At 45.0% G+C, this 23,535-nt stretch overlaps 3 protein-coding genes across 6 annotated transcripts in view; 1 reads left to right on the top strand and 2 right to left on the bottom strand.

Annotated features, from left to right (window-relative positions):
- The window catches only part of LOC118385842 (E3 ubiquitin-protein ligase SH3RF3-like), a 127,908-nt gene extending 123,949 nt beyond the window's left edge, over positions 1-3,959 (bottom strand). For 2 of the 3 annotated variants that reach the window (XM_052522563.1, XM_052522564.1), the window contains exon 1: positions 3,303-3,959. In XM_052522563.1, coding sequence (XP_052378523.1) covers positions 3,303-3,677 — 375 coding nt within the window. In that variant the 5' untranslated portion in view covers positions 3,678-3,959. The remainder of the gene's footprint in view (positions 1-3,302) is intronic. The other variant, XM_052522562.1, reaches the window with a different exon arrangement.
- The window catches only part of LOC127931025 (uncharacterized), a 254,429-nt gene that overhangs the window by 167,799 nt on the left and 63,095 nt on the right, over positions 1-23,535 (bottom strand). The window lies entirely within an intron of this gene.
- Positions 13,667-23,535, top strand: part of edar (ectodysplasin A receptor) — a 70,143-nt gene continuing 60,274 nt past the window's right edge. Inside the window, exon 1 of one of the 2 annotated variants that reach the window (XM_052522566.1) lies at positions 13,667-13,822. Coding sequence is in view for 1 of the 2 variants with exons in the window: in XM_052522565.1 (XP_052378525.1) it covers positions 15,836-15,914 (79 nt within the window). In the remaining variant the exon portion in view is untranslated. Of the gene's footprint in view, positions 13,823-15,820; positions 15,915-23,535 lie in introns of those variants that run through there. The other variant, XM_052522565.1, reaches the window with a different exon arrangement.

The raw sequence follows: 23,535 nt of genomic DNA, 5'->3' as shown, positions 1-23,535 counted from the left end.
ACTATCTGCATCTCTACCCCCAGCCTATAAACTATCTGCATCTCCACCCCCAGCCTATACACTATCTGCATCTCCACCCCCAGCCTATACACTATGTGCATCTCCACCCCCAACCTATATACTATCTGCATCTCCACCCCCAGCCTAGACACTATCTGCATCTCCACCCCCAACCTATATACTATCTGCATCTCCACCCCCCAGCCTATACACTATCTGCATCTCCACCCCCAGCCTATATACTATCTGCATCTCTACCCCCAGCCTATAAACTATCTGCATCTCCACCCCCAGCCTATACACTATCTGCATCTCCACCCCCCAGCCTATACACTATCTGCATCTCCACCCCCAACCTATATACTATCTGCATCTCCACCCCCCAGCCTATATACTATCTGCATCTCTACCCCCAGCCTATATACTATCTGCATCTCCACCCCCCAGCCTAGACACTATCTGCATCTCCACCCCCCAGCCTATATACTATCTGCATCTCTACCCCCAGCCTATAAACTATCTGCATCTCCACCCCCAGCCTATACTATCTGCATCTCCACCCCCAGCCTAGACACTATCTGCATCTCCACCCCCAACCTATATACTATCTGCATCTCCACCCCAGCCTAGACACTATAAACTATCTGCATCTCCACCCCCAACCTATACACTATCTGCATCTCCACCCCCAGCCTATACACTATCTGCATCTCCACCCCCAGCCTATACTATCTACTATCTGCCTATACTATCTGCATCTCCACACCCAGCATATACACTATCTGCATCTCCACCCCCAGCCTATACACTATCTGCATCTCCACCCCCAGCCTATACACTATGTGCATCTCCACCCCCAACCTATATACTATCTGAATCTCCACACCCAGCCTAGACACTATCTGCATCTCCACCCCCAACCTATTTACTATCTGCATCTCCACCCCCCCGCCCTTACACTATCTGCATCTCCACCCCCAACCTATATACTATCTGCATCTCCACCCCCAGCCTATACACTATGTGCATCTCCACCCCCAACCTATATACTATCTGCATCTCCACCCCCAGCCTATACACTATCTGCATCTCTACCCCAGCATACTATCTGCATCTCCACCCCCAGCCTATATCACTATGCCTGCATCTCTCACCCCCAACCTATATACTATCTGCATCTCCACCCCCAGCCTATACACTATCTGCATCTCTACCCCCAGCCTATACACTATGTGCATCTCCACCCCCCGCCTATACCCTATCTGCATCTCCACCCCCAACACTAGACACTATCTGCATCTCCACCCCCAACCTATACACTATCTGCATCTCCACCCCCAACCTATATACTATCTGCATCTCCACCCCCCAGCCTATACACTATCTGCATCTTCACCCCCAACCTATATACTATCTGCATCTCCACCCCCCAGCCTGTACACCCCTCTCTTTTTGTTCTGCATTTCTCTCCCTTTTTCTCTCTCCCTCTCTCCCACTATAAGTCTCTCTCTCTTCATACAAGTACAACAATACTATATTGTTGTATGTGTGTATTACATCAGGCCAGGCAGCAATGTATACTATGTCTCTGCCAGACAGCCATAGGTCTTGTCAGTCAGTTTATTACCATGCAAGATTAGCCAGAATCAACAACCAGGCACTCATTACGTTACAGATTCCCTTTACCAATACTTCATTAATACCACATGAATACTGCATTAATACTTCATTATGACCACATTAATACTGCATGTGTCTGGCTCCCCTCAATGGGCTCTCCATATCATAGGCTCTCCCTGTGCGACTGTGTGTGTGTGTGTGTGTTTGTGTCAGCAAAGACAAAAGGTTCCCTCTGAATCCTCCCTGCTCTTCATCCTTCAAACTGAAGCAGCCACACACACACACACACACACACACACACACACACACACACACACACACACACACACACACACACACACATATATATATATATATATATATATACAAACAGGCACACACACATACACACACTAAATGAGATTCCTGCTCCTTAATAAATGTTGAGGGTGTCTTTGCCAGAGTGTGAGTGCTCAGATGAATAAAGCACAGCTACGCCTGGCTGTCTAGTCTGAAGGAGACATCTTAAACTAACACATCGAGAGAGAGAGAGAGAGAGAGAGAGAGAGAGAGAGAGAGAGAGAGAGAGAGAGAGAGAGAGAGAGAGAGAGATGGTTGCCTCAGAGCATTCCACACATCTACGATCAGTGTTTAGATTCTACTGCTTCTGCTGGTGGCTCTGGCAGGTCTGCTGGCTGCACCCCACCAGACACTCTGTCTCTCAGTCCTAGACTGTCCGTATGTTCAATAGTCACCCTGCTCCCCTTCAGTGGACTGGGAAGTATGAGAAGAAGAAACACTGGTATGTTAATAATTAATTTTTTATTTTTATTTAACCTTTATTTCACTAGGAAAGTCCGTTAATAACAAATTCTTATTTACAATGATGGCCTACCCCGGCCAAACCCGGACAAAGCTGGGCCAATTTAGCGCCACCTTATGGGACTCCCAATTATGGCCGGATGTGATACAGCCTGGAATCGAACCAGGGACTGTAGTGACGCCTCTTGCACTGAGATGCAGTCCCTTAGATGCTGCGCTACTTGGGAGCCGGAACTCACAATCAAAGAGGATTGTGAGTTACATTTTGTATACTATGTACACTAATTGGGCCAAAGACATGACATGGCATGACATTAACCTTTTCAAACAAACAAACATAATGGGCCCAAACATCTGTTATCATATTCATCAAACTAGACTGTGTATAAGGAAGAACCCCAACATCCAACCATGTCATTGTTCTGGCTGCTTTGTTCAGTCTATGTTATGAAACATGCTATACTGCTGCAGCTCTAGACTACACAACCAGCCAATGAGGTAACTAAACCATTTCTGTCTACACCTGGCTTGTCTGTCAAGCAACAACATGAATAGCACAGGTGAAGTACTCTCTCTTTCCATTATTCCCCACCCCCTCTCTCCCTCCCTCTATAATTGTCTTTAGCTGCAGGGGCCAGGGGTGGATATCACTGATGTCTTTCAGCACTTTATTGTATTTAACATTGAGGTGCTTTCTTTTCTTCCTGATGTCACATTAGATTTACCAAACAGATTCCCAGCTATAATGCAATATCACCCCCCACACATGTTTACAGCAACTCTGTTCTGGAGGACTCCAGCCAAGGAACATTCTGTACCACAAGTTGGCAGCCAACCAGCCCAAATACGACGCCAGATTAGACCGTAGCAGAGCCACGTACCTTGACCGGGGGGCTTCGTGTGGCCACCGGCAGGTCCCTGATCCCACTGCCCGGGGGAGAGGCGCTGATCCCGGCTGCACAGCCCTGAGACCGCCCGCCTCCCACCAGGGACTGCCTTGTACTGCCTCCATTCCGTGGCCGCTGTTTGATCCCGTCCAGCAGACGGACCAGCAAGATATTCGCGGGAAGATCATCCACCTCACAGCCGACTAGGATGCGACATTCTGGGCATCTCAGTTCGTTCCTGGAGCTGACTATGTTCTCCAAGCAGCGGCGACAGAAGGTGTGTTGGCAAGGCAGGACTTTAGCTGTAGTGTCCAGCCGCTCCAAACACACTGAACACTCCAATAGATCCAACAGAGACGACTCGTCCATCTCACACTGCGTTATTAATGACGTTAACCGAGTGCGTGTTGGTTTCTTGTTGCGCGTGAAATGCACCAGAAACTGAAGAATGCATATCGGCGTAAGGCTGTTTAAAAGCACAATTTCCCACAACAGAGCCCGTGCAGGGAACCACGCAGCCCCTCTCGCTCTCTTCTATTTCTCCTCGTCCTCTCTCTCTCTTTGCTTGCTCGCACAGCTGTGCAGAATGCAGTGAGGTCACGCTCTGCTGTGCAATTTCCCACAACGAAGCCCATGCAGGCAACCAGGCAGCCCCTCTCGCTCTCTTCTTTCTCTCTGTGTGTGTGTGTGTGTGTGTGTGTGAGAAAGAGAGTGTGATGTTACTGTTATTCTATGGGGATGAACAGAGTGTGGAATGCATTCAAGTGGTATAATGCAACACAGATTATCCCCAAAACCTGTCACCATCTCTGATGCGCTAGTAGGGTGGCTTATCTTCATAAATAATGTGTCAAGTCAATAAGCGAACTGAGCCAGATATTTGGTAGACTCCATTAGGAGAGTAGGTCATTCTACCACAGAATAACCAACACCAGTGGCGGTCGGTGCCATTTAAAATGAACGAGGACGATTACATTTTTTGATGAGCATGGCTTTATTTCTATTACAGCATATTGGATGACTGTCATTCATATTCCATTCACCAAGCTCAATGTAACAGCGATAGGTTTAGGCTACTACATGCTACTCAAATGTTCTCTATACCCATCATGAGGTTGCAACAACTAGTCTATGAATGAAAGTTTACAACATAAGTGCACATGGGTCGAGAGAAACATTTTAGGTGACAGACAGTGACACATGGACAGACACTATTGACTGCATCTAGCTGATCTAGTGTGTAATCATTAGTCCAGTAGTTGCAAATGAGAGTTTCTATTGAGCAAATTCAGGTTTGTTAATCCCCGTTTCGTTCCGATTGCTTCCGTTTAAGAAATGTTTTTCAACAGAGTCTGTGGAATCCCCTGATCACACGTAACCACAGTTCACTTTCATAGCAGCCAAGTTGTATTCCATTTCATGTCTATGCTCTCTCCTCCTCTCACTATTTCCTTTTGCTACTGGACTTCAATGCACAACACATCAGCTGTATGTGACCAGGCAAAAAAACTTTCCAAGCCAAACCATATCATAACCACTACACACAGCCTACATCGTTGTCACCATATTAGCTAAAGTAATGCCATAGTCAGCATAGCTAACAGACCTAACGCATTAGTAAACCCACTACAATCTTGCAGTAACGTTGCAGTATACAGTCAGTAAGCAGTTTACCACTTACACAGGTGGGCCCCAGAGTGGCAATACATTTGTAAAATCAGGATGTCCTCGGGAAGTTGTCATAATTACTGTGTAAGTCTATGGAAGGAGGTGAGAACCATGAGCCTCATAGTCAATGTACCCAGAGGAGAACAGAAGCTAGCTAGCTGTCCTCCGGCTACTTAAAAAAATTGTTCTAATAAATGTTACCTTTATTTCACTAAGCAAGTCAGTTAAGAACAAATTCCTACTTACAATGACGACCTACCAAAAGGCAAAAGGCCTCCTGCGGGGACTGGAGCTGGGATTAAAACATTTAATTTAAAAAATTTAGGACAAAACACACATCACGACAAGAGAGACAACACTTGCTCCTACCTATCTCTCTGATCTGATCCTGCCGTACATACCTACACGTACGCTATGGTCACAAGACGCAGGCCTCCTAGTTATCCCTAGAATTTCTAAGCAAACAGCTGGAGGCAGGGCTTTCTCCTATAGAGCTCAATTTTTATGGAATGGTCTGCCTACCCATGTCATGAATCCCGCTTCCTGAGTCTGTGTTTGCCTGTGTTTCTGTCCTGGAGTGTGTTTCCGGTGTCCTGGAACGCACCCTGTCTGGTTGCCGGGCGAATTAGCTTGTTGGGAGATGATGTTCACCCGCACCTGTATCCCATCAGTAATCTGCACACCTGTCCTGATCATCACCTCTCCCCTTCAAAAGCTCTGACCTGACATCCATTCCCTGCCGGATCGTTAACCATGAACAGTATGTTGTGCCATAGTATCAGCCTCAAGTTGGATAGAATTTGTTTTGTTGTTTTTTTACGTATTGCTTGCCTTAAACTTACCTCCGTTTGTTCTGTCTTCAGTTACTCACCCGGATCATTTACCCCATTCCCGCCTGGTCGTCGGAGGATTCCGCTACCCCATTGGATCCACCTATTTACTCCCATCAACTCACCACCGCTGCCCGCTACGCCACCTGGATATATCTACCAATTCACATTCACTTGTAAATAAATACTCACCTTCTTCCTACTCTCCTTGTCCTGGTCTGCTTCTGGGTTCGATTTTGAAAGAACGTGACAACCCATGTGAGAGACGCAGACTCGGTCTCAACCTTTAAGTCTTTACTGAAGACTCATCTTGTCACGTTCTGACCTTTATTTCCTTTGTTTTGTCTTTATTTAGTATGGTTGGGGTGGGCAGTCTATGTTTGTTTTTCTATGTTTGGTTTCTGTTTCGGCCTAGTATGGTTCTGGTACTGTTTCGGTTTCGTTCATGTTCACATTTATTGTTTTGTATTTTATAGAGTTCAGTTTATTAAGGTAATCATCAAGAACACTTACCACGCTACATCTTGGTCCGGTCCTTACTCCTCTTCAGACGAAGAGGAGATCTGCCATTACACATCTCTTTCAGTGGGTCATATGATTGAGTGTAGTCTGGCCCAGGAGTGTGAAGGTGACCGGAAAGGCTCTGGAGCAACGAACCGCCCTTGCTGTCTCTGCCTGGCCGGTTCCCCTCTTTCCACTGGGATTCTCTGCCTCTAACCCTATTACAGGGGCTGAGTCACTGGCTTACTGGTGCTATTTCATGCCTTCCTTAGGAGGGGTGCGTCACTTGAGTGGGTTGAGTCACTGATGTGATCTTCCTGTCTGGGTTGGTGCCCCCCTTGGGTTGTGCCGTGGCGGAGATGTTTGTGGGCTATACTCTGCCTTGTCTCAGGATGGTAAGTTGGTGGTTGAAGATATCCCTCTAGTGGTGTGGGGGCTGAACTTTGGCAAAGTGGGTGGGGTTATATCCTTCCTGTTTGGCCCTGTCCGGGGGTATCATCGGATGGGGCCACAGTGTCTCCTGACCCCTCCTGTCTCAGCCTCCAGTATTTATGCTCCAGTAGTTCATGTGTCGGTGGGCTGGGGTCAGTTTGTTATATCTGGTGTACTTCTCCTGTCCTATCCGGTGTCCTGTGTGAATTTAAGTATGCTCTCTAATTCTCTTTCTCTCTCTCAGAGGACCTGAGCCCTAGGACCATGCCTCGGGACTACCTGGCATGATGACTCCTTGCTGTCCCCAGTCCACCTGGCCGTGCTGCTGCTCCAGTTTCAACTGTTCTGCCTGCGCCTATGGAATCCTGACCTGTTCACCGGACGTGCAACCTGTCCCAGACCTGCTATTTTCAACTCTCTAGAGACAGCAGGAGTGGTAGAGATACTCTTAATGATCGGCTATGAAAAGCCAACTGACATTTACTCCTGAGGTGCTCACTTGCTGCACCCTCGACAACTACTGTGACCATTATTTGACCATGCGGGTCATTTATGAACATTTGAACATCTCGGCCATGTTCTGTTATAATCTCCACACGGCACAGCCAGAAGAGGACTGGCCACCCCTCATAGCCTGGTTCCTCTCTAGGTTTCTTCCTAGGTTTTGTCCTTTCTAGGGAGTTTTTCCTAGCCACCGTGCTTCTACACCTACATTGCTTGCTGTTTGGGGTTTTAGGCTGGGTTTCTGTACAGCACTTTGAGATATCAGCTGATGTACGAAGGGCTATATAAATACATTTGATTTGAACACAACACTATATAAAAAGAGACCTAAGACGACAGCATAGCAAGGTAGCAACACATGGCAACACAGCATGGTAGCAACACAACATAACAGCAACATTTTAGCAGCAGCACAACATGGTAACAGGACAAAACATGATACAAACATTATTGGGTACAGAAAAAAGGGCAAGAAGTTAGAGACAACAATACATCACGCAAAGCAGCCACAACTGTCAGTAAGAGTGTCCATGATTGAGTCCATGATTGAATGGAGAGCTGGAGCTAAAACTATCCAGTTTGAGTGTTTGTTGCAACTCGTTCCAGTTGCTAGCTGCAGCGAACTGAAAAGAGGAGCGACCCAGGGATGTGTGTGCTTTGGGGACCTTTAACAGAATGTGACTGGCAGAATGGGTGTTGTATGTGGAGGATGAGGGCTGCAGTAGGTATCTCAGATAGGGGGGAGTGAAGCCTAAGAGGGTTTTATAAATAAGCATCAACCAGTGGGTCTTGCAACGGGTATACAGAGATGACCAGTTTACAGAGTATAGAGTGCATTGATGTGTCCTATAAGGAGAATTGGTGGCAAATCTGATGGCCGAATGGTAAAGAACATCTAGCCGTTCGAGAGCACTCTTACCAGCCGATCTATAAATTACATCTCTGTAATCTAGCATGGGTAGGATGGTCATCTGAATCAGGGTTAGTGGTGAAAGAGGAGTGATTACTTTAGAGGAAACCAAGTCTAGACTTAACTTTAGCCTGCAACTTTGATATGTGCTTAGAGAAGGACAGTGTAACGTCAAGCCATACTCCCAAGTACTTGTATGAGGTGACTACCTCAAGCTCTAAACCCTCAGAGGTAGTAATAACTGTGGGAAGAGGGGCATTCTTCTTACCAAACCACATAACCTTTGTTTTGGAGGTGTTCAGAACAAGGTTAAGGGCATAGAAAACGTTTTGGACACTAAGAAAGCTTTGTCGTAGAGCGTTTAACACAAAACCCAGGGAGGGGCCATCTGAGTATGACTATCATCTGCATTAAAATGGATGAGAGAGCTTCCCACTGTCTGAGCTATGTTGTTGATGTGAATTGAGAAGAGCGTGCGGCCTAGGATCGAGCCTTGGTGACAGGCAGTGGCTGAGACAGCAGATGTTCTGACTTTATACACTGCACTCTTTGAGAGAGGTAGTTAGCAAACCAGGCCAAAGACTCATCAGAGACTCCTTTGCCGGCCCACAATAATGGAACGGTCTACCGTATCAAAAGCCTTGGTCAAGTCAATGAAAATAGCAGCACAACATTGCTTAGAATCAAGGGCAATGGTGACATCATTGAGGACCTTTAAGGTTGCAGTGACACATCCATAACCTGAGAGGAAACCAGTTTGCATACCAGAGAGAATACTATTGACATCAAGAAAGTCAGTCAGTTGATGATTGACAAGTTTTTCCAACACTTTTGATTAACAGGGCAAAATAGAAATAGGCCTATAACAGTTAGGATCAGCTTGATCTCCCCCTTTAAATAAAGGACGAACCATGGCTGCCTTCCACGCAATGAAGGCCTCCCCAGGGAGGAGAGACAGGCTGAAAACATCAGAGAGAGGCTTGGTGATGATAGGGGCAGCAACCTTAAAGACAAAAGGGTCTAAACCATCTGACCCAGATTGCTTTTTGGGGTCATGTTAAGGAGCTCTTTTAGCACCTCGGACTCAGTGACTGCCTGCAGGAAGAAACTTTGTAGCGGGGCAGGGGGAAAAGAAGGAGGAGCATTGGGGCTAGTCGCATTAGAAGGGGTGGGAAATGAGGAAATGTTGTACGGGCAAGGTGGCATGCCTCAGTCAAATGGTGCTACCCTACAGAGTGCTGTTGAGGCTACTGTAGCCCTTCATTGCAAAACAGTGTGTTTTAATCAATTATTTGGTGACGTGAATACATTTAGTATAGCTTTATTTAAAACTGATAACTTTAATGTTTTAAACATTTCTTTTTATGAAATTCACTGAGGAGAATGGTCCTCAGATTTTTTTTTTCTCACTAGATGGCTATATAGGTCTGCTAATACAGGACTTGTAAAGGTCCATTGCACTACTTTTGTTTTTAATATTAACATTTGATTTCATTCAGATATTTCAGGGAGTGCTGCAGCACCCTCATCACCCCTACTTCCTGCGGCTACGCATCAGTCAGACCAGAGCAGACAAATGTGTGAAGATACTGCCACCCTGCTGACATCTAAAGAAATATCTGTTGTTTGTATTGTGGATAGAGGGTAGCCTAGTATTGATGGTAACAGAGGGGTTCTAGCGGCGCCTGCTGGTGATATGTTGAACTGATCCATAGCCCAGATGTTTTGATGAAAAGTATTAACTGCTTGAACCTATCCTGTAAGATCTAAGAGGTTGCTCTTGGACTTAACACACACACATATTCCTAGTTGCCACCCAAACCATGTTTCTGGTTTGAAATGACACCATAGTGCACTCCTATTTCACAGAGCCTTACAGGGAACAGAGTACCACTTCAGATGCAGTCTAAGTTCCTGTTAGAGCCCTATGGCTGAGGAAGGAGAAGGTCTGTCAGCTGCACAGTACATTTTGTCTCTGTCTCTGTCTGTCTCTACCTGTTTCTCACATTTAACTCCTGCCCCAGGGTGTGTGTGTGTGTGTGTGTGTGTGTGGGGGGGGGGTTATTAAGTGGCAGGCTGTGAGTTGAGTTCCACAGATCAGACATCCTGCCTGGCTAAGGCGCGGCACTGTTATCTACCACCCACAGAGACGAGCATAGGGCCTAAACCTCCTGACATGCAGGTAGTGTGTGTGTGTGTGTGTGTGTGTGTGTGTGTGTGTGTGTGTGTGTGTGTGTGTGTGTGTGTGTGTGTGTGTGTGTGTGTGTGTGTGTGTGTGTGTGTGTGTGTGTGTGTGTGCTTGTGTGTGTGTTTGTGTGCAGGGCCACCTCTAGCCTTGTGAAGGGCCTAAGTGAGATATGGTTGGGGGGCCCCCCCATATCACAAGCAAAACGTTTTAGTGTCCCCCCTCTTGGTAAAAGATAACATTTTGGCAGTGTTAAAGTACATTTCCTGCAATTCTACACATTTTGTCATGGGGCGGTGAGAAGCTTTTGGAGTTTTTAAGCTAATTTTCTGCAATTCTACAAATGTTGCCATGACTTATGCCATGTTCATATCACATCTGTGTGAGAGTGACTAACACAATCAAAAGGGGTCCCTTGGAGGCCAGGGGTCCCTTGGAGGCCCTTGGAGGCCATGAGCACATGCCCTGCGTGCCCGGTCGGTAATTTGGTGATGATTAGGCCTACTACAAGGTTTAGATAGCTGGTAGAATACCTTACCTAATGTTAGGTTCTAAATTAACCTAGTAAAACTCACTGACGATTAGTAAAGCTTAAACCAAGTTCATTCACCCATTGGGTCATACAGCTGCATAAGACAAAGACATGGTTCCACCTGCGGTAGTATATATATATATATATATATATATATTCATTTTTTTACCTGGCAAGTCAGTTAAGAAGAAATTATTATTTAAAATTACAGTCTACCGGGGAACAATGGGTTAACTTGTTCAGGGGCAGAATGACAGATTTTTACCTTGTCAGCTCGGGGATTCGATCCAGCAACCTTTCAGTTACTGGCCCAATGCTCTAAGCTACCTGCCGTTCCATATATACCCCAATTTGGGGTGGAATCTCCCCCTTCTCTCTAAACATGACATCTTTGTTGTGAGGCAGGAAATAAACTATTCCTTCTCCCTTAACGTGATCTGACCTGACCTTGGCCCACTTCCTCACTCGCCTGCCAACATGTGATCGTCTTTCCTTCACTCAGTACAATCCAAGCTTAATTGCCTCCACCATATTCATTCCTCCTACAGATAACCATTAACTTCTGGTGTAGGTAGACCCTCCTAGACTATAGCACTCAATATTTCAATAGCTGATAATAGCAGATACCTGATAATTAACACTATTCCAAGTTTAGGAGTCAGAACCCAGAACCCATCACTAGCAATACAAAATGTTTTTCTGACATGGGTGCTAATTGAGTGACTGACATGACAAGTGGAAAACTGCTGATGCACTACCAAATTAAAACATTGCACCTTGTGTATTCTACTTTTCAAACTATCTTAGTTCCTAAAAAAACAAACATTTGTATTATTTTTTTGGGGTCGTGGGGCCCCCTAGCAGCGTGTAGTCTACGAATAGGAAGAGGCGGCTGTGTGTGTGTGTTCACCTACACCCCCAGTCAGAGACTTCACATGCCCCGTCTGAAACAGACGATGTGTGTCAAGGATTGGACTTTACAGTCACACAAAGACTCACAAATAGAGGCAGATATGGAATGTCATCATCGATATGATGGCCCACCATAAGCAAGCAAGTAAGTTTCTACGTGTGTGTGTGTGTGTGTGTGTGTGTGTGTGTGTGTGTGTGTGTGTGTGTGTGTGTGTGTGTGTGTGTGTGTGTGTGTGTGTGTGTGTGTGTGTGTGTGTGTGTGTGTGTGTGTGTGTGTAACTAGCCCCTCCCTCTCCTGCCCACATGTTATACGTGTTTCATATAACCATCCCAAACGCAATTCACCACTGAAAATCTGTGTCTGAGTGTTGTAAAGAAAACAGTTGTGAAGTTGTTATATTTAAAACTGACTGTACATCAATAATGTTACCAATAGGCTAGCCTTCTCTCTTCACCCAATGTCCTTCCACCGTGGAAACTAGGTTAGCTGACACTGCAGTCACCATGGTAACAGAATTTGCTCTCCTGTTGAAGAGTACAGTGGTTAGAGGACAGCATACACGTCTGTGTGCGTGTGTGTGTTGTGTGTATGAGGACGTGTATTTACAGGAGAGGATAGAATATGCCCACCTTTACAGAGTACCCATCATGCAAAGCGTCAGGAGCCTGGAACTCCTGTGACTTACATGGATGGCTAAATATAGTTTAAACTTTAAATAGAGAGAAGAAGTCTGCGATATTTGTTTTGGCTCCAGTAGCTACATAACTTCATCCTACACCAGCTGTCTTTATTAAAGACCTGATATTGTGGCCTTATCGCTGTTGGCTTTAGAAGACAGCTGACTGGGGTTCTGTTTACTCTGGCTGTGGTCCTATGGTAGTAGTAATCTGGAGTAATGTAATATGATAGGTGTTTTCATCCCAGTGAGGCTCTGTTGCTCTTCACTGGTCTCTTTGTTTGTCAGTCTGTCTGTCTGTCGGTCAGGAAGGAAGGAAGCTGCTCCTGTGAGGATCAGAGATGAGAGGATGAGAGGGCCACCGGGCTCAGAGCTGCCAGAGAGAGAGAGAGGAGTGAGAGGGGAGAGAGAGAGAAAGAGAGAGAGGGGGGACAGAAAGGTATAATTATAGGACTTACAGGAGTTAGCTCTTCAAACACACCTCTCTCTCCTCAGAAGCTCTAAGCACCTCTTTTATCTGCTCTTTCCTGCGGAGGAGCGGAGAGGAAGGGGAGAGGGAGACCGGGCAGAGTAAGGAGAGAAGACAGACAGCGAGACAGAGTGGTGGAGTCTCTTTGGTCAGTTCTCGTGCCTCAGGGAAAGTCCAGGGTTCGGTCCGTCCCAAACAACTGGCGCCGACTGATAAACAAATAAATAAACATCACATCAATAACTCAACACTCATAAACCAGAAGGAACATTTCAAATCTTAGACACATGAACCAGAGTCTGAAGCTTTCATGTTCTTTAAAGGTACAAAGTATGAAGTTTAATGGCTCCCCTTTTATTTATGGACCAACAACACGGATACCAGATACAAACACAAACCCCTCCTCTCCCTTCCTCTCTCTCTCTCAAATAGCTTGATGGCACACTGATGAAAGGATAGATGCAGATACATGTGAGTAGATTTATTGAATGGTCTCCGTCTCACCACATCAGTAGCCTAACATTAGCTAGAATAGGTTAATTCAATAGCCTACCAAGAGGAGATGTATTGTTTGGGGTTCACCTCTAGATGTCGTAGTGGAGTTGTGGAGGCACATAAATACCATTCGCTACCTGCATCAGGTTGATCCTCATCTTCTAGGGCGGAGAAAATTTATATTTTCCTGTGAGGAGGAGCTACTCTGGATCGCAGGGCATGCACACGGTGGGCTGAAAACAGCAAGATTAACGAAGGATTTGTTTACAGCTGTTTAGATATTGGTGATGCCTGTCAGACTGCTCAATACAGTCTGATCATTAAGCTACAGCAGTCCGCTCAGAGAGATAGGCTACACGCCGCCAGACCTGTCCCGTCTCAACTCCACCCTACACGCAGGTAAAGTGCTTTGGAATGTAAAACGGGATTGCTGCAAGATTTGGGGAAATTCCTGGAGCATTTATGCTGCAGACACATATATAGCCTACTTAACTGTCATTTTAATTTTCGAAAATAACTGCATGTTTTACACTGTTTGTTTGGTCGAAAATGAAGCAAATATTCAGAAAAGTTAGCCACTGTTGTTGAGATATAAATGGACAAATGTCAAATTATCTACATATTTAAATAGGCCTGTTTATCTGCCTTAAAGATGTGATAATATAGCCGAGTAATTGCTCTAAACCGGAGTTTCTTTTTCTTTTTCATACCCGTATTTCAGTTTATATTAGACCTGTAGTTAATTGCAACGATAATAGAGCGCAGTGTGTGCGTGTGTGTGGTCGCTAAGTGGTATGTTGGGAAGTAATAATGTTTAGGGCACCAGGTTTATTACTGATCCATTAGGGATGTAGCCTACCATCGTGGAGGTAATTGTTACATGAAGAGAGCATGGGCTCTTAGTTCACCTCTCATCTCCCGAGAGAGACAGCGGGTTCTGAGACAGCGACGGGTCCTGATCGGTCCCGGTCTCGGTGTGTGCTTTACTCTTCTCTCAATCCTGTCCGCATAATTATTTTGACGGTGCCGCCTGGTTTTCGCCCTCCCCGGGCCCTGGGGGAACTCCTGGCCGCAGACAGGCAGCCTAACCCGGGCTCGACATGCTGGGTCCTGACGCTCTCTGAAGTCAGGAGCTTTGAACTACGGCTGCAGCGCTGAGGGTGGAAATCAATCCCTCACTCTGTGTCTCTGCTCTCCGAACCCTCTCCCTCTCCCCCCGGCACACCGCCGCAGTTTTTCATGTTTGAGGTAGAAAGGATAAATAAAGAAGAAACGTCAGAAAGAAAAAGTGTAACTCATCTTCAAAGCTTTAGTATGGCGCCGCAGGATTAAATGGATGAAAGGAAATACTGATCATAATAACAACAAATGTAGCAATGATAATATTAATATTTGCGTAGTAATAATTCGGATAGGCTAATAGCTTTTTTAGTAGCATAGTAAGGAATTTATCTGTATCACTGAAATTCTGCTGATAACATTTTAAACTTAGCTATATATATATTTTTAAAGACATCATATCTTATTTTGAAGGTTTAGAATGTTCTGTACAAGGACAATGGTGACGTGTGCCTGACAAGCCTGCACTATAGACCTAATAGGCTATATTAAGTTTACAAATTAATGCAGATTTCTGGAGAACAAACACATATCCTGTCTCCAGATACACGTAGCAGAAAGTTCTCATTATGTCAGATAATGTCAAATTCAAACAATATGTATCCTAATATAGATTCAAATGTAACACTCAAGCTTATAAGCAGATTCACAAATATCTCCCTGTAAGGTGATTGAGCTTGTCTCAATAGAGGATGTTGAACTCCTTATCTTTAAATGTGTAAATAGATAACCATACGAGCTGACCTGTAACAGATGTTGTTCTAACTTTCAAAATACACCGTAATCTAAGCAGATCCAATGTCCCTATATTAACATGGTGTGTAATTGAAGGAGTGTATCCTCAATGCATCAATTCACTTTCAGTAATAATTGTGTTATAACCTAATGTGTTTGAGGAGAGAAGAGGGAGAAGGGACAGAAGGGTCACTGCTCTCTCTCTCTTCGACTGTATGTCTGGCTGTTTGAGGCTAATGAGACGTTGTCAGTCCAGTCCGTCAGACCAAAGCCCAGGGTCCCATAGCCCACTGCTCGGAGTCCTCTACTCACTAGAGCCCAGCCCCTCTCTGACCCCTCGACTCTTGTGCTACAGACACCATAACCATAACCATCCCACACTAAACACAAATGGACTGACAGACAGATGGTCAGCCGTTCTGCTGTCATGCTAAAGACTAAGGAACAGAGAGAGGCAGACCGAAACCATTTTTCCCACCTGCTAATGAGTTAGACACAGTAAATGGACCCGCCCACCTACAATAACGCTCAGTAGATAAAGCATTAGACAAAGGTAATATGGAGAGAGAAACGTTCTGCCTCAGTGGAGGTAAAGAAGAGAGGGATCAGGGAGAGGCGACGATGAAAGACGGATCACGTAAGACAGAAATCAAAGGGACTACTGAGTGGTGTGGCTGGAGGTGTGTCTGTGTGTGTGTGTTACAACTCCTTTTAATGTGCATTAAGAGTTTGTTTTTCCTGCACTCTGAAAGGGGTCAGCCAGTCTGTAATTAAAGCAATCAGAGATGAAGAGAGATGAAGAGACTACACCAGATACACACACACACACACACACACACACACACACACACACACACACACACACACACACACACACACACACACACACACACACACACACACACACACACACACACACACACACACACTTGCATGCACACAGTTGTATCAGTACAGCCTTGTGATGATATGAACCTGTTTAATAACTCTGGGAGTCTCTCTGAAAACATGGAAACAATCTGATATAAGCTTCATCTCCATTAATCATCTGATGTTTATGATGATGCACCATAAAAAAAGAAGAACAAATATGTTGAGTCAATGTCCAATTGTAAGGCAACCAGCTCCAAAATGTTTGTGTGTAAACATTTTGTTGAGCAAACACACAGCTGGTTGCCTTCCAATTGTACGTTGAATCAACATGTTTTTTTGTTTTTTTACAGTGTAGTCTTTCAGTAAAGAAATCAAACTCTATCCTTTCAATCCCTTCCGCACCCACCTACTCACTTCCAACTGCTGTTAATGCCTGGGTGTATTTTCATGTGTATTTCAATGTGTATTTAATACTTGTGCTGTTTGTTGGCTGCAAAGTGTTTAGTTCTAATGAGAACAAACTGTCTTCAGTACCCAATGTTCTCCCTTCCCCCAGCTCTGTTTATGATGTTTCTGCATGGAGGTTAGTTGTAGTGGTAACATGTGTTTGAGATATGAGAGCATTTGGCAGGTCTGTATGTATTAAAGAGGAATAATTGGCTTTAAAGGAGAAATCCTCCAGTATCTGACTGATTGTGTTTAGGAGTTGTTCATTAGTTGGAAGCAGCAGGATGGTGTGTTGTGTGTGTGTGTGTGTTCGTACGTTTGTGAGAGAGAGACAGAGAGGAGAGGGCAAAATGTGGAGAGGAAAGTACAGGAGAAAAGGAGAGAAGGCTTTAGAATGGAAAACAGACATTGACTACAGAAGGTTGAGACGAATACCAAGAGTCCAGCACTTCACTTCATTAAAGTATTGGTTTAATTGTCATCAGAATTCAACCACAGGCATATGAAACACATGCGCTTTGTATTTGTGCATGCACACATATGTGCACACGTGTACTTGTATGTATGCGTGTGTGTGTGTGCGCGCGAATATGCACGCGTCTGTGTGAGAAAGGGTTTAATTGGGTTCTTGGCTTCATCTGCTCCCTGATTGCTTTGTTAGAGAAGCCACATCCTAATCTGACAGAGTCATTATCAACTCACAGTAAATATCCATTACGGGGTTAAACATTCATTTCCGTTGCGTCCTTTAGATGATAGATCACATCTGTTACCACAGAGAGATCAGGGAACAGGGGTTGGGGTTAGAGAGAGATAGGATTCATGTAGAGGAAGGGAGCTTGGGATAAGACCCGGGGTTCATGGTTAGGGATAAAGTTGGGGAACAGAAAAACAAAACAATCAAATCTGTTTACCAGGTTTACAGAAATAACTCCAAAACACATTTTGCTGCATGAACATTAGGATTCACATAGAAAGTTAAACTAGACTGGATATCTAGGATTATTCTGAACATTCTGTCACTTTATGGTTTGAATTGAGGAGATAAAGGTTCTCTAAGTTGACCCATTCTGCATACCCCACCCTACCATGAGACATCCATGTCTTCATCACTGGAAAATAGAAACGGTTGAGTTTGATATTATTTTAAAGCTTACAAACAGTGTTGTCAAAATATTATATTATTTCTTGAAAATAATGTTTTGAAATTAAAATGTCATCATTTTTAACATCGAATCAAAAGTGGTGCTGTCAAAATTGGATTGAATACAAATAGATTTACCCAAGAGAGAGAGAAAGAGAGAAAGATAAGACAGATGCTATCTGAAGACAGCTGTTGTTCTGTCGCTTACCTTCTGTGTTTTTCTCTCTCTCTCTCTGTGTGTGTGTGTGTGTGTGTGTGTGTGTGTGTGTGTGTGTGTGTGTGTGTGTGTGTGTGTGTGTGTGTGTGTGTGTGTGTGTGTGTGTGTGTGTGTGTGTGTGTGTGTGTGTGTGTGTGTGTGTGTGTGTGTGTGTGTGTGTGTGTGTGTGGAAGATGATTGCCCCTCCTGGGTCTCTAGGGGGATTTTCCAATAAATCAGTCTGTCTGTAGACCAACACTGACAGCCCTGACAGGTCCAGGATCAGTAATGACTTAATAACAGTTAATAGTTATAGATAGTTCTGTCGGGTTAGATCACATCAAGCGTCAGCTGGCTACTATTCACTCAGCTGGTTGCCTTCCAATTGTACGTTGAATCAACATGTTTTTTTGTTTTTTTACAGTGTAGTCTTTCAGTAAAGAAATCAAACTCTATCCTTTCAATCCCTTCCGCACCCACCTACTCACTTCCAACTGCTGTTAATGCCTAGGTGTATTTTCATGTGTATTTCAATGTGTATTTAATACTTGTGCTGTTTGTTGGCTGCAAAGTGTGTGTGTGTGTGTGTGTGTGTGTGTGTGTGTGTGTGTGTGTGTGTGTGTGTGTGTGTGTGTGTGTGTGTGTGTGTGTGTGTGTGTGTGTGTGTGTGTGTGTGTGTGTGTGTGTGTAGAAGACCCTCCTGGGTCTCTAGGGGGATTTTCCAATAAATCAGTCTGTCTGTAGACCAACACTGACAGGTCCAGGATCAGTAATGACTTAATAACAGTTAATAGTTATGGATAGTTCTGTCGGGTTAGATCAAATCAAGCGTTAGCTGGCTACTATTCACTCTGCTTAACTGCTGTAATGGAAAATGTTTGTTGCATATGACTAATGCTTATGATGACACAATGGATTGGAGTTATAAAGCACTTTTTCCACCACTCAAAGCGTTTTACATTGCTCATTGACGGGTGAGGATACATAATTAATGAAACTGTGTGCCAGGGATGTTACAAGAATACTAGATCACCTTCAATCAACGTGATACTGATAAATACGCATCTGTTGTTGAATACAGCAGCTCAACGTGTTCCATCCTGCTGATTAGTGATGGTTATTGAAGAGAGATGCACAAGTGGTTATTTCAACCCTGCTAACACGAAAATACTTTCACCATGCCACCATACAGCGGGTGAATGCAAGCATTTCAAGAGACTGTGCCTCAAAACCTAATGTCTACCTGGCCCACCACTCCACCCTGGACTTGAACTGCCTTTACGACCAGGTCCACCTCTACAAGGCAGCAATCCCAACTTTTGCCAGGACCCTGAAGGACGTCACCCTCAACCGTAGCCGTAACACCTCATACAGGAGCAACAGAGCAACGGACACCCCGCCCAGACCAGCGAGACACCCTCCCAGACCTGCAAGACCCACTCCGGAAGGACCTGCACCGAGAGAACTCATGCCAAGAAGACCTACACCCAGACCACAGCATCACCAGGCAAACCCCAACCAGCTAAGACTACCCCAAGCATACCCTGGCCACACAGAATATAGGCCATACCATATCAGACCTATGCCTCTTCGGCCCCTGCAGCACAGACCTCAACATGAGAGCAGGACATAATTATGCCCAGACCGTGAGCAGAGCAACAGGCGCAACCTCCACTATTGCACCCAAACAATCCCCATCCTGCGACCTAAGAGGCATGTATCAGATGCTCAACATACTCTGCTCATATCTACTGTGATGGTCCGGGCCTAAACCACACAAAAACAACACTAGACATTATGGAACAGGAAGCTTTTACTATCTCATCCTGATATATACAAGGTCTGAGGTCATCTGCCTTTGGCCTAAAGAGCCAGAAACCTGACTTCATCATAGAAATTGGAAATACAGACATTGTCATCCTACAAGAAACATGGTATAAGGAGACAGACCCACTGGTTGCCCTCTAGGTTACAGAGAGTTGGAAGTCCTATCCACCAAACTACCAGGTGTGAAAAAGAGACTCAGGAGGTATGCTTATTTGCTATAGAGCAGACCTAACCAACTCTATTAAATTAGTCAAAACAGCAATATTTTACATCTGGCTTAAAATTAATAAGGAAATGTCCTCATGTGTGCTACCTATATCCCCCTAATATCATCCTTATACTTTAATAACGATGACAGCTTCTCCATCCTAGAGGGGGAGATCAACCATTTCCAGGCTCAGGGACATGTACTATGCTGTGTCAACCTAAATGCCAGAACCGGACAAGAACCCGACACCCTCAGCACACAGGGGGACAAACACCTACCTGGAGGTGACGGCATTCCCTAACCCATATGCCATCCTAGGCACAACTATGACAACATAACCAACAAAAATGGGTCACAACTCCTGCAGCTCTGTCAGACTCTGGGTATGTACATAGTCAATGATAGGCTTCAAGGGGGCTCCTATGGTAGTTACATCTATAGCTAATTTCTGGGCAGTAGCACTGTAGACTACTTTATCACTGACCTCAACCCAGAGTCTTCTATGCCATCAAAAGGAACATATAAATTGACATACCAATTAGATCAAATCAAATCAAATTTATTTATATAGCCCTTCGTACATCAGCTGATATCTCAAAGTGCTGTACAGAAACCCAGCCTAAAACCCCAAACAGCAAACAATGCAGGTGTAAAAGCAAGGATCTGGCTGAAAATACTTGAATCAGTTATAGAACCCATTGCACTTTATGGTTGTGAGGTCTGGGGTCCGCTCACCAACCAAAAAATCACAAAATGGGACAAATACCAAATTAAGACTCTGCATGCAGAATTCTGCAAAAATATCCTCTGTCTACAACGTAAACCACCAAATGATGCATGCAGAGCAGAAGTAGGAAGAGACCCGCTAATTATCAAAATCAAGAAAAGAGCCATTAAATTCTATAACCACCTAAAAGGAAGCGATTCCCAAACCTTCCATAACAAAGCCATCACATACAGAGAAATTAACCCCGGAGAAGAGCCCCCTAAGCAAGCTGGTCCTGGGGCTCTGTTCACAAACACAAACAGACCCCAGAGAACCAAAGGACAGCAACACAAGTAGACCCAACCAAATCATGAGAAAACAAGATAATTCCTTGACACATTGGAAAGCATTTACAAAAAAACAGAGCAAACTAGAATGCTATTTGGACAGAAAGTACACAGTGGCATAATACCTGACCAATGTGACTGACCCAAAATTAAGGAAATCTTTGACTATATGCAAACGAAAGGCCGCCAAAAGCAGACCTGGCTCTCAAGAGAAGACAGGCTATGTGCACACTGCCCATAAAATGTATTGATTTGTGCCCGAGGTGTCGGTCTATAGAAGGTATTGATTTGTGCCCGAGGTGTCGGTCTACAGAAGGTATTGATTTGTGCCCGAGGTGTCGGTCTACAGAAGGTATTGATTTGTGCCCGAGGTGTCGGTCTACAGAAGGTATTGATTTGTGCCCGAGGTGTCGGTCTATAGAAGGTATTGATTTGTGCCCGAGGTGTCGGTCTATAGAAGGTATTGATTTGTGCCCGAGGTGTCGGTCTATAGAAGGTATTGATTTGTGCCAGAGGTGTCGGTCTATAGAAGGTCTTGATTTGTGCCAGAGGTGTCGGTCTGTAGAAGGTATTGATTTGTGCCCGAGGTGTCGGTCTACAGAAGGTATTGATTTGTGCCCGAGGTGTCGGTCTATAGAAGGTATTGATTTGTGCCCGAGGTGTCGGTCTATAGAAGGTATTGATTTGTGCCCGAGGTGTCGGTCTATAGAAGGTATTGATTTGTGCCCGAGGTGTCGGTCTATAGAAGGTATTGATTTGTGCCCGAGGTGTCGGTCTATAGAAGGTATTGATTTGTGCCCGAGGTGTCGGTCTGTAGAAAGTATTGGTTTGTGCCCGAGGTGTCGGTCTGTAGAAAGTATTGGTTTGTGCCCGAGGTGTCGGTCTGTAGAAAGTATTGGTTTGTGCCCGAGGTGTCGGTCTGTAGAAAGTATTGGTTTGTGCCCGGGATGTGGGTCTGTCAGGCCGTTATTGACACAGATAATGACTCTCAGTGTGTTTATGTGAGATTAACTCTCGTTAGAAGATTAATTCCCCGGGGCCTTGGGAGATTGAGGTTGGCTTTCAAAACAGACATGTCCTAACCGGGAGGACAGAGAGAGAGGGAGGGAGAGGGAAGAAGGATGACAAGAGAAGGAGGGAGGGGGGACAGACAGAGGGAGAAGTGGGGGACAGATAGGGAAAGGAAATTAGTGAGAGAGGGGCAGAGAGCGGAAGGGGGAGAGAGAGAAAAGGGAAAGAGTGAGACGGAGCAAGAAGGATAGGGGATAGAGAGAGAGGGATAGAGAAAGAAATGGGGAGAGAAGGGAGAGAGAGATAGGCTCTTCAAATAGAGAAGTGCATTCCAGTGTGAGTGTGTTGAGTGTGTGGGGCGCCGGGGACTCGCAGGGGATTGAGGAGCTTGGCTAGAGCCTGATGAAAGCTTCTGGGTGTGTGTGTGCGTGTGTGCTGAATGTGTTCGATTAGTCTGATAATGAGGTCCTCGGGGCAGAGTCGTTTGGCAGCTCTCACTTCCTTTTCAGAAGACAAGTTTTTTCATCAAAATAAAAAGTAAAATGTTCTTATCTTTATCCTGAAAGCCCAGCAGCGCCACTGGGTCTCCCACACACACACACTCACTCACTCACTCACTCACTCACTCACTCACTCACTCACTCACTCACTCACTCACTCACTCACTCACTCACTCACTCACTCACTCACTCACTCACTCACTCTCACACACACACACACACAGGTTGTGGTTCATTTAAGCTAATTTCAGCCCCCAACCGCCTGCTATCACCACTTATCCACCACTCCCCATCCTGTCTTCTGAAACCATGAAAAAAAGAGGGCATGGACTCAATCTCCCTCTTAAAGTAGTGTAATCAATCTCATCTGAATCTGATTGATTGACAATTTATAGTGTAGGAGTTAGTGGTGATCTCTATCTCTGATTCCCATCAGTTGTTTAAGTGATCGTCAGTGTGTCTCTCAGACACTTCAGTTGAGCTGTCACACAGAGAGAGAGAGAGAAACGTTTCCTGTGTGTGTGTGTGTGTGTGTGTGTGTGTGTGTGTGTGTGTGTGTGTGTGTGTGTGTGTGTGTGTGTGTGTGTGTGTGTGTGTGTGTGTGTGTGTGTGTGTGTGTGTGTGTGTGTGTGTGTGTGTGTGTGTGTGTGTAATACCTGAGTTAGGGTGACACCCGCACCCCTATAGCAGACTAGCTAAACACATTCTTTCTTTATGGATCATCTGATACAATAACAGCTTCATGAATATAACCATTACATACGCTGCATGGTGCTACATACAGTAGACCAACACTACAGTACACCAACACTGCAGTACACACCAACTCTACAGTACACTAACACTACAGTACACCAACACTACAGTACACCAACACTACAGTACACCAACTCTACAGTACACCAACACTGCAGTACACACCAACTCTACAGTACACTAACACTACAGTACACCAACACTACAGTACACCAACACTACAGTACACCAACTCTACAGTAC

The sequence above is a fragment of the Oncorhynchus keta genome, chromosome 7, assembly GCF_023373465.1.
Source record: "Oncorhynchus keta strain PuntledgeMale-10-30-2019 chromosome 7, Oket_V2, whole genome shotgun sequence".
Lineage (NCBI taxonomy): Eukaryota > Metazoa > Chordata > Actinopteri > Salmoniformes > Salmonidae > Oncorhynchus > Oncorhynchus keta.
This window is presented reverse-complemented; position numbering and strand designations above follow the sequence as displayed.